Source organism: Typha angustifolia, chromosome 15 (assembly GCF_048772165.1).
Source record: "Typha angustifolia cultivar Huaian chromosome 15, ASM4877216v1, whole genome shotgun sequence".
NCBI classification, from domain to species: Eukaryota; Viridiplantae; Streptophyta; class Magnoliopsida; order Poales; family Typhaceae; genus Typha; species Typha angustifolia.
The window spans coordinates 10,708,163-10,719,324 of NC_133253.1; the positions used below are offsets into that span (position 1 = coordinate 10,708,163).

Here is an 11,162-nt window from a genome sequence, read left to right on the forward strand (position 1 = left end):
CATCACCATTCGAACGCGATCCTTGCGTTCTAATACTCCCCGGTAAAAATTATTTTTATTGCTTCTAACAAACTCAACTAAATAAATACATATCCCAATGAATCCAATGCCACGTGTGAAGCTAATATAAATTGAATCGTATCATAACCTAGCGCAAAGTTACAATAATCTAAATATTTTTTATTTATTTTAGTTTATATCTTTCTCTAGTTAAACTCTGGTCAGAATCATTATGTTTATTTATCTTTCATCTTGGCGATAAAATATTATAGTCAAAACAGACATTTGATTATAAAGTTATGCCCTTCTAAAAATTAATTTGATAACTAAATTATTTTATTAAGTTAAAACACATTGCTTTCCGAAAAAGCAGTTTTCGAGAGAGTGATTTATAAATCGAGCGATCTACTAATCATTTTGTTTCTCAGCGTGTTAGGAAGCTGATTAATTTATTAAGAATTACTATCTCATCTCAGACAGTGAAGACAGTGATATCCTACTTTAGGATATATTTTTTAGTGTAGCAGTAGTTTTTGGTCAAAAACTACAACTCACCGTAATCTAGACATTTCCATGCAACTGTCATTAGATTATCACAGGAACAGGAACAGTAAAATCTCACGGAAGATAAAACATCGGTCGGCTGATATCTCTTCCACGTCAACCCACAAAGATGGCCACTCCCTCCGCTAGTGGACTCCGATGCCTTCCCTCTTCCCATCCCCCTCTTCTTCGACTGCCTCGTTTTTTAGGTCGCTCCTGTGGCTAATTCTCTCTCTCTCTCTAACCCTACCAAAAACCAAGCTCTCGCTACACTTGTCCTCACATCTCTATATAGTCTCGTCTCTTCTTCTAACCTTCTCCGGCTAAGGATGGGGTGAGGCGGAGGAGGGGATTGGATCTAAGTTTGGATTGCGGCGATGGAGTGGGATAGCGAGTCCGAGGGTGGGGATGGAGAAGACGAGGAGGAGGAGGAGGGAGGCGGGGTTTTCTCGTTCGCCGTGGAGGGGATGCTGAAGTCAGCGGCGTCGTACGGATTGGTGGTTACGGATGCTTTCGAGCCTGACCACCCAATCATTTACGTCAATCGAGGGTTCGAGGAGGCCACTGGGTATAGAGCCGAGGAGGTCCTTGGAAGAAATTGGTGAGTTTGATTTGTTCCTTGTTGATTAATTTCGCGTTTGGGCTTCTGGTGTTTGGGCACTAGTAGTAGTTTTCTTTATCGGTTTTGGAGCTATATGATACTCTTTTGGTGTTTTGATTTCAGAAGCAGATAGATCTCTTTAGGCTATAATAATGGTATCCTTTGTTGGAAAATCCATCCGTTTAGGAAAATATATCCTGAAAATGTTAATTGAATATGATAATAAATCCGCAATTAGCTAGGAAATGGTTGTCCAATTGATGCAAGTGGCAAGTTCGGTTTTGGACAAGCTAATTGCTTCTGAATGAGGATAAAGTTGCTATGTTAAAGTAAATTTTAGCTAGAAAAGATGCTCCTTTTGTGTATTTGGTTTGTGGCTGGTTCGCTGATGCTCAGGTATATCCATTTGTCGAATATATGGAGTTTTAAATTCATTTGGAATTTGTTTATAGTGATAGTCTGAAGATATCAATGAGATGAGAAAAGTGGATAATTTTTAGAGAAGAAGTCTCTGTCTAAGTCATAGCAAGCCGTTAAGAAAATGGTCATTGTTAGTTTACATTGCCCAAAACTTGGCATCATGATGTTTGTCATGCTCATATAGTGTTACTGCATGCCCATTATTATACTATCCATAATCAGCTGATTTATCCTTGGGAGGCTTCCTGGTAAAATTAGTTATAATTTTATCTCAGAACTAAGTTGATCTTGTTCTGAAATATGGTTTCATGTTCTCATTGAATGTTTAGGAAACAAGAATTTTTTTTTGTTTTTGTGGAATGGATTACATAAGCATGTTTTTTTTCTTTAAAATCATGTTTGGTTGCTGAAAAAGGAAAAATTAGAATTGAAATAAAATGAGGACTTATACTGGAATGAAGGAAATTTTTATTCCAATTCCGATTCCAATTTTGTATTTGGTTGTAAAAAGTGGGATAAGTGCTAGAATTAAAATATGGGATAAGATGGTGTTTGATAGTGGTAGTTGAATGAGGGATAAAAATGATTAATTTGACTCTATTGCCCTCTCCCTAGTTGAATGTAAATATACCTTATTCAAATTCCAATTCATTCTTTTGTTTTTGAAGGAAGATAGGAAATAGATTTAAAATTAAATATAAATATAAATTTTATTTTACAACTTTTATATTATCTTTTTATGGTTAATTGCAATTATTGGGCCAAAGAATATTTTAACTTAATTCATCATATTTACACAATATAATGCTCTTACAAATAGTAGCACAAATGGGAATCCTGTATTAAAATATTTTTCACTACAAATATATTTTTTAATATATTACCATGTATACTTTAGTCACATTACATTATCAAAAGTTCAAAACCACAATATATCATAATATTCTAATATATTTCCAACTGGGCAAATGAGTCACTGAGTTTTGTATTAAGTGGTTGAATTATTCCAAAAATTTTATTTCAACCTAAACATGGAACAAAGATATTCCAAAACATGGGATTTATTCCATTTTCCTATTCCAAAATGTTATTCCCTATTTGGCACACTATTCCAGAATATAAGGGGTTTTTTGTTTAAAAAAAGTAGACATTTTCCACTCAACCAAACGGGTCACAAGAGAAATTTGAAGTTTATAGAAGAGATGAGCAACAACAATGAAGGAAATAAATGTTGTATGCACTGATCAACCATATGATTCATGGTCAGTTTGATTTAATCACTTTAACATGGGCCAATAATTGGAATTTGTTGTTTACATGCAATAATAATATAACAAGTTGGCTCTTTTGACCTTAAAATCTTTTAGTGTCTAGCAATTACTTTTTGTTGGTTTCTTCCTCTCTCATGAAGTATTTGACCATATTTTACTGCTTCACTTAATGAAGAAAATATACTTGAAATCACTTTTGACCACTAAAATTGGTTCTTTAGTCAATAATTGCTAACATATTGCATTACGAATGGTAGCTGAAGCTTCATTTTTTTACCTGGTTATCAAGCTCATAAAAAGTGTCTAGTAAATGTTAACCATAGTGGAAATCATTAACTAGTTATATGTAAATCCCTATTTTTTATCCATGTTATTTAACTGGGTTTGAATTGGTTTAGGGCTTTAAGCACGACTTTGGTTGTCTTTTGCTATTAAAAGATTCCTCTTTCATTGTCATGCATGTATGTGTCCCATACACATCAAATTAGTGAGGTTTAGATTCTAATATAACATTTCTAAATTAATATCTGTATAGAAGATCAACTTCCTTGCTTTACCATTATTCAATAGGACAAAAGCCATCTCTGTAGAGCTTGAGTTCTTAACTTCTTGGTGCTTCATGCCAAGAAATGTATGAAATTTTGGATGAATGATCTAAGTTGCTATTGGTTATTTTTAACAATTAGATATCTTCTTGAGATAGAGTAATTTAGATATACTACAAAACTCAACCATTCCACTAAATCCTACCAGTGTAGTGGCCAGAGCACATGGGAAGCATATAGATACCCATAATTGCCCTAAAGCAGTGACAAATAGAATTGCTCCAAATGGACGCCTTCAATGCTCAGCTTGTTGATGAAGAAAAGGAGAGGTGTTGGTCCATAGGATCGTGGACAGATTTGCCTCTGGCCTCTGGGTGGCTCAGCTTGGACAGATTTGAAAGGGGAGAAGTCAAATTAGTGCTATAAAAAGAGTTGCTTTCTCAAATTGCAATTGTCATCTTTCTAGAGTATGAACAACTGATTGGATTTGTCAAAAACAAGCTAACAACTATCAGGGAAGCGGCAGACTACTGGTTTTCATAGTAATGATCATTTAGACTAGGGGTTCACTATGATGATGGATTGCATTATGGACCATTTATCATTCCTCATGGAGGTGGACCATAGAAAAATACTTGGGGTTCTTGATGATGATTTGCATAATGGATGGCAGAGTGAAAAAAGAGGAAACTGGTTTAGTTAGAATTGGCATAGAAAGGGAAGTAAAAAATGTGGGTAGACATGAAAGATAAAATGAAACACAAGTATACCCAACAGACTACAATATCAACCTCCTATTGGAGACCTTTATCTCTTGGGTCAAAAAGTAGGGTGATTAAAGAATTATTTGAGGAACTTGATTTGCTATCCCTTACTGGGTATAGGGCTGCTCAAAAGGCCTATAGGCTCAAAGCCCATTCATGTCCAAATTGACAAAATTGGGTCAAAACCTAGCATTAGCCTGTTTTGGGCTCGGCCTAACCTGACCCAAAAACCTATTAGATCGGCTCAAATTAGGGGATTCTAAAGCCTGGATCAGCTAGGCCCGGGCCTGTAGCTATTAGTAGTCCATCTTTTGGAGCCTAACCTGAGCCCATATGTGTTGACCTGTATGCCTAGGAGTTTAAAATTTTGAAATTTCTAAACATTTATATTGATAGAAGATGTCAACATATGGAAAGGAGAAATATTAGGAAACCCTATGATAGGAACTCTAATTTTTAATAGGTAATTTGTCCTCTTGATTTATATACTTTTTAGGTAAAAAGCCATTTGTTAACTAAGATGGCAACACACCTAACCATTACATCATCAAAAAATTACATGCAGATTTAAATCATAAATTGGCTTAGGGTGTTATTCGCAAATTTTTTTGTTGGATCCTTAGTTCATATTTTGTTTGGCATGAGAATCTAACGGCTTATTCATGGCCAACCCGACTTGCCTGCCCTCCCAAAACATGGACATGGGTTGGATTGGGTTAGGTTTTTTTGAACCCAACCAAAGCTTAGAGCTGGTCCAAAACTAGTCCAGGACTAGACTAGGCTAGGCCTTGTCCAGGTTTGAAGCCTATTTTTTTCTATTGGGCCAAGGTCGGCTCAGTCCATGAGCACCCTTAACTAGGTAGTATATCTCTTTTTGTTGATAATATATCTATTCAAATTATCTTGATTCATTGATTGTGGTTGGAGCTTATGGAGATCGTAAATCCAAAACCTTAACAAAAATAGACCCTAGTATGTAAATATCATTCCATTTTAAGACATAGACACCCTAGTATAAGTGGCTTGGATTTTTTGTCATGAGAACTTGGGCCATAATCTAGCTAGTGCCCTCAAAAGTAGTCTCCAACAAACACCACTCCTAGTTGAACAAAAGTAAATGATGACTAAGATGATGGCATATCCATTGATTAGTTTGGTAAAGAGAAATTAGATGACCTTAATCAAGACTAAGTAGACGGTCTTACTAAAGCATGTGTGGCTTGTGGATGAAATTGAAATAAGATGGATGATTCGTAGTAATGATCATTTCTCATTTCCCTGATATTGACCATTGATTGAGATAGATTCTATGTCATACGACTTGTAGTTTTGCAAGAAATAATGCCCTCTATTTATTTATAGTTGTAACTTTGAAAAGTCAACTTTGGAGAATTTGGATCATGAAGGTGAATGTGAAAATAGTAAAGTCAAATGGACCATACACTCAAGGATTATTGTCCCATGGCACATGCCTTGCTAATACCCTATCGACATTGGGCATGTCGGCTTGGCACCCTCCTACTTGCTAGTGGCACGCACTGGCATACTAGTGGCACACATTACCGTGTTTTTGACATCCCTCATGGTACATTTTCAGGATTTTTTTAAAAAAAATTATTTTATTAGTTTGAATATATGTATTAAAGCCTATATTAGAGTCTTTTATCCTTAAATAATATTATAAATAACCTATTTTATTAAAGATATAGCAATAGTCAAGTAGAAATATGACTCAACACATAATATGATTGAATATATTCATCAATAAAAAATTATAAAATTTGAGTTCTAATCAATTCATATAGAATTAATCTAACATATTTCTATACCAATTTCGATCCAATTTGAATGAATTTGACATATTAATTTTGGATTCTTTGAAATGTAAGAAAAATTTTGGGGGAAATCAAATTATCTCTTTATGTCTACAACATAAAGAGTATTTTTCACAGATCTATTACCAAAATGCTAGATCTATATAAAAAGACTCTTACAGATGATAGATTTAGCAAAATTGTATACCCCAAAATTAGTTATTAAAGTGTAAAACAAAGAAAATACTTAAGAGAATAAAAGACAAATTTAACTTTTGATGAGATTTGATGAAAAAAAAAATCTTTTACTCCTTAATCTCCTTTCTTTCTTCTTCTCTCACATCAACCTTTATTTTTTTAGTAAATTGGTTGCCATTAACTAACTCTTCATTGGTTAGTTGGTTTGCAACATTCAACCAATGCTGGTTTGGCATGCACCCGTGCCATGTGGCGCAGCCCGACATGGGGCTGTGCTGGTGGCACAGGAAACACTGGGTGCCGATTCTTCATTGGCAACTGGCCATCCTTGCATAAACTTAGCTTGGTCTGAAGACGGTAGGAGTTTTGATACAAAAGTCATTGCCTTTTTAAATTCTCCATAAATATGTGAGGAAGATTTAGTCTAGGCTGAGGTAGTTCTCTTAAGTGTCTCAGATTGCTTGGTTGCTCCTGGCAATTAAATAGCTAGACTGCACATTATAGGATGGAGAAAATACATTTTTCTCAAGAATGGTCTTTAGATTATGTGAATACCTTCTAAGGACTTGTGGGACGTCCTAAGAGGATCTAAAAGACATAACTTGGGAAGATCCATTTTATTTAGAGATTTACTCAGCTCTAACTTGAACTTGGCATGTGTAAGCTAGAAAGACAATGGAATTTGAAGATAATTTTCTTGAAAAAGATCCTTTTGTTTTCCATGATATGATTATATACAGTGAAAATTGACAATATCCTATAGATAATAACATAGACTTTTGTGGGTGTGAGAGCTGAAGCTGAGAATATTGGCTTGTTCTTGTTAGATCTCAGTTGTGTGCCTTCATTTGTACGAAGAAGATCTGTTAGAGATCAATGGTCTGAATCTTTCGATTGAAATCTGGTAAGAGTTAATCATGTCATTCTTCTAGCAGTTTGTTATATTCTGGCTAATGTTCGAGTACTAGCAGTGGTCTTGATGAGTGCGATGCCTTGATGGCATCCTGCCCCTAATCCAAATAACACTCGTGCACAATTGCGGACAGAGAAACACATATGCATGAATCAGGAATCTTTTCACAGATTTCATTAATTGTTCACCAGTTCTGTGCTTTCAAAAGTAATGTATCTTCATAAGAAAAGCCTCAAACTTTTCTTTGAATTTTCATTTTCCCGAATTTGGAGATTGAAATATGTTGGTCTATTAAAGTTTGTTTCCTTTTGATGGAACAATGTTGTGAAAAAGCATGTGACTGCATAGCACCTCAGGTGCATATGCAGTTTAGCAATAAGAACATTAGAAATAATTTATATACAATTTATATATATTTGATGGAAAACTCAAATTGGGTGCTAACAGGTAGACAATCTTTATTTATTAAATACCAGTGATGAAACATGCAACTCTGCATGTCTGAAAGTACTGATTGCTATCAGCCTTCACCCTCTGTCCGGATCCAAACTTCAGCTTCATTAATTAGTAATTCACTCTAGTTCTTCCATATTATAGGACATCTTTTGGTTCTCTAGGATGCAAGGAGGAATGGATGATCCTTTTTTTTTAATCTCTGTAGTAACACTGGTTACTTATCTTTCAGTGTTCATCTCTATTTGTTGTTTCATCATGGTTGACTTCACTCTTCAGTACTTAAGGAGGCTGTTTATACTTTGGCAGCTAATAGTTAAGCTAAATGCAGCTTCTATCCAACAAAAAGTGAAAGTGCAGCTTGAATGGTTCGAAATTGAATAAATAGAAACTTAGTTTTTTCTTTTTAGTTGCATATTATTTTTAGTTGATGTTTTACCTCAGAATACTGTTGGTTGTGGACTCTGATATTCCCAGCTGTCTTTAATTTAATGCGCTTTTCTTTATCTCTGTTAGGTGTATTTAGTTATGCTCTTAATCTCAAATATTGGTAAAGGATGATAAATCTCAATCTATAGTTGACTTGGATACTTTTTATGAAAATCAGTTCCCTTTTATTTCTCTATTATGGACCCATTTATCTGTATTTATGCAATCATGATCTACAAGTTATGTCCTGATTTTAGTTAGATTTTCTTGTTTCAATGGAAGTATTGTTTCTTCCAAATCAAATTTCTCTGGTTAGGCAGGTCTCTTTACTATCAGTTTTTACTACTGTGCTATATCCATTTAGACTCAGAAGTTGTTGCACTGTCTTGTTTTCAGTCGGTTCTTGCAATGCAGAGGACCATTTGCTCATAGAAGACATCCTCTAGTGGATGCCACTGTAATTGCTGAAATAAGAAGATGCTTGGATGAAGGGATTGAGTTCAAAGGTGATCTGTTAAATTTTAAGAAGGATGGCTCTCCATTGATGAACAGACTTCAGCTAAACCCAATATATGGGGATGATGGGGCAACAACTCATGTTATGGGTATCCAGTTCTTCAGTGATGCAAAAGTTGAATTGGGGCCATTGCCTGGCTCCGCGATGAAGGAATCTCTGAGATCTACTCATTTCACTGCTGACAACTCTTATCGACCTATTTCAGCAGGCCACGGCCTTATTTGTCGTGAATTTTCTAGCATTTTGCAACTGAGTGATGAAGTGCTGTCGCAGAAGATCTTGTCAAGGTTGTCGCCTAGAGATATTGCATCTGTTGGTTCTGTGAGCAAGAGATTGTATATGCTAACAAAGAATGAGGATCTCTGGAGAATGGTATGTCAGAACGCATGGGGCAGTGAAACTACTCGAGCTTTAGAAACTGTTCCTGGAGCAAAAAGGTTAGGATGGGGAAGGCTAGCGAGAGAGCTAACAACCCTTGAAGCTGCTGCATGGAGGAAATTAACTGTTGGAGGATCGGTTGAGCCATCCCGTTGTAATTTTAGTGCTTGTGCTGTCGGTAATCGGGTTGTTCTTTTTGGTGGGGAAGGCGTTAACATGCAGCCGATGAATGATACCTTTGTATTGGATCTGAATGCAAGCAAACCAGAGTGGAGGTATGTCAATGTAAGTTCTGCACCTCCTGGTCGATGGGGCCACACACTTTCCTGCTTAAACGGATCCTGGCTGGTTGTCTTTGGTGGCTGCGGGAGGCAAGGATTGCTCAATGATGTCTTTATATTGGATCTGGATGCACAACACCCAACATGGCGTGAGATATCTGGACTTGCACCTCCACTTCCCAGGTCATGGCACAGCTCTTGCACTCTTGATGGCACCAAGTTGGTGGTTTCTGGTGGCTGTGCTGACTCAGGTGTACTTCTCAGTGATACTTATCTGTTGGATGTCACCATGGATAAACCAGTGTGGAGGGAGATACCTGCATCTTGGTCCCCGCCTTCTAGATTGGGTCACTCGCTATCAGTCTATGATGGCAGGAAAATACTAATGTTTGGTGGTCTGGCCAAAAGTGGGCCTCTAAGGCTACGGTCAAGTGATGTCTTCACAATGGATCTAAGTGAAGAAGAACCTTGTTGGAGGTGTATTACTGGGAGTGGAATGCCAGGTGCTGGAAATCCTGCAGGGATTGGACCACCACCTCGACTTGATCATGTGGCTGTGAGCCTTCCTGGTGGTAGAATTTTGATATTTGGTGGGTCAGTGGCTGGTCTTCACTCAGCGTCCCAGCTTTATCTCTTGGATCCAACTGAAGAGAAACCAACCTGGAGGGTACTGAATGTACCTGGTCGTCCCCCACGATTTGCTTGGGGACACAGCACTTGTGTTGTCGGAGGATCAAGAGCTATAGTTCTTGGAGGCCAAACTGGAGAAGAGTGGATGTTAAGTGAACTACATGAGCTGTCTCTGGCAAGTTCTTTCATTTGAATTGCTGACCCCATATTCTTTGTCAAAGGTTTATGGATCTTAAAAAAGGCCTCTTGTCATGATTACGAAGTAGAAAATTTTGACATCAACAGCTTTGGAGCTAATAATGGTCTTAACACAATGTTGGAATGGCTTATGGAGGTCTGTCATATATTATGTTGCAACCGATGGTTGTCCTCAGTAGGTTTATAGCTAATTCAAAGTCCCGATATTTCTTCAATTCACCTTTCCCTGCCTTGGTAGGAACAGTTTCCATTTATATATCTTTGGATTTGATGTCAGATAAGAAAAAAACAAACATTAATGTAATGCAGATCATATGGTATGTAATTTCTTCTGCTTCTGGTATGTAGTATTATAGCAAAGAATGTTTCAAGTGTTTTTGAGTACTTTTCTCCATCTCATTGATGTTCATTATGATGTTCTGATTGGCTATTCCATCTTTCTTCTTGTCATTTGTTTTTTTTTTTATTTTCCCAATTTCTATTTGCATAAGTACATATCTGAAAACTTGGTTTTTATTTTTGGGTGTTTGCAAGCATTAGCTACTTTGTACAAATAAACTGAAGTACTGATTTGCTTTGGTTTCATTTTCTTTTTGTCTTGGTTTTTTTTTTTTGAATCTGGTGCAATTTTTGGAACGCAGATGTTAATGATGAAGGAGAGGCGTTAGCTATTTTGAATATGGTTTATTTTGCTTACTCTAGCTAGCAAGGATAGGTTTATCAAGGTCTTGTTCCAATTTTAAGAGGCCAAAGCATTAGCTTGATCAGAAGTAAGCAAAGTTCTTTTGATGTAAGTATTCAGGGTCCTGACGAGTACTTATGTACAGCTACAGAAGCTCCAGATAGTGGGAAGGTTAATAGTGAATTATGTAAAGAATATCACGATGCAAGAGGTATATGTATTTCTTTTATGATATTTCCTTCCTTTTTTCTTTCTTTTATCTTTTCCACTCTTGTACTTGTGGCCTTTGGACTTGTACAAATAATTTTATTTCCTATGGTTCTTTAAGGCCAGTGCGATTACAAATATTACAATCTAAAGGTGTATAAATTGAAAATTCAGGGGATATAAAGATTCCTAAATTTGATTAGATTTGCAGATATGGAAAATAAAAGAGTAAGTCAAAAGTCAAAGATCATATCCAAATTGATTTAGGAAAAATTAAATTCTACGAGCTTTAGAAAATTGATTAAGAATTAAACTTTA

The 11,162-nt window shown here is 36.2% G+C and overlaps 1 protein-coding gene across 1 annotated transcript; it reads left to right on the forward strand.

The window, feature by feature from the left end:
- Nucleotides 1-662: 662 nt before the first annotated feature.
- On the forward strand, nucleotides 663-10,339 carry LOC140777950 (adagio-like protein 1). Its single transcript, XM_073122399.1, has 2 exons — nucleotides 663-1,144; nucleotides 8,348-10,339. The coding sequence occupies exons 1-2, from the start codon at nucleotides 921-923 to the stop codon at nucleotides 9,948-9,950; spliced, it is 1,827 nt and encodes a 608-aa protein (XP_072978500.1). The 5' UTR covers nucleotides 663-920; the 3' UTR covers nucleotides 9,951-10,339.
- The last annotated feature ends 823 nt before the right edge of the window (nucleotides 10,340-11,162 follow it).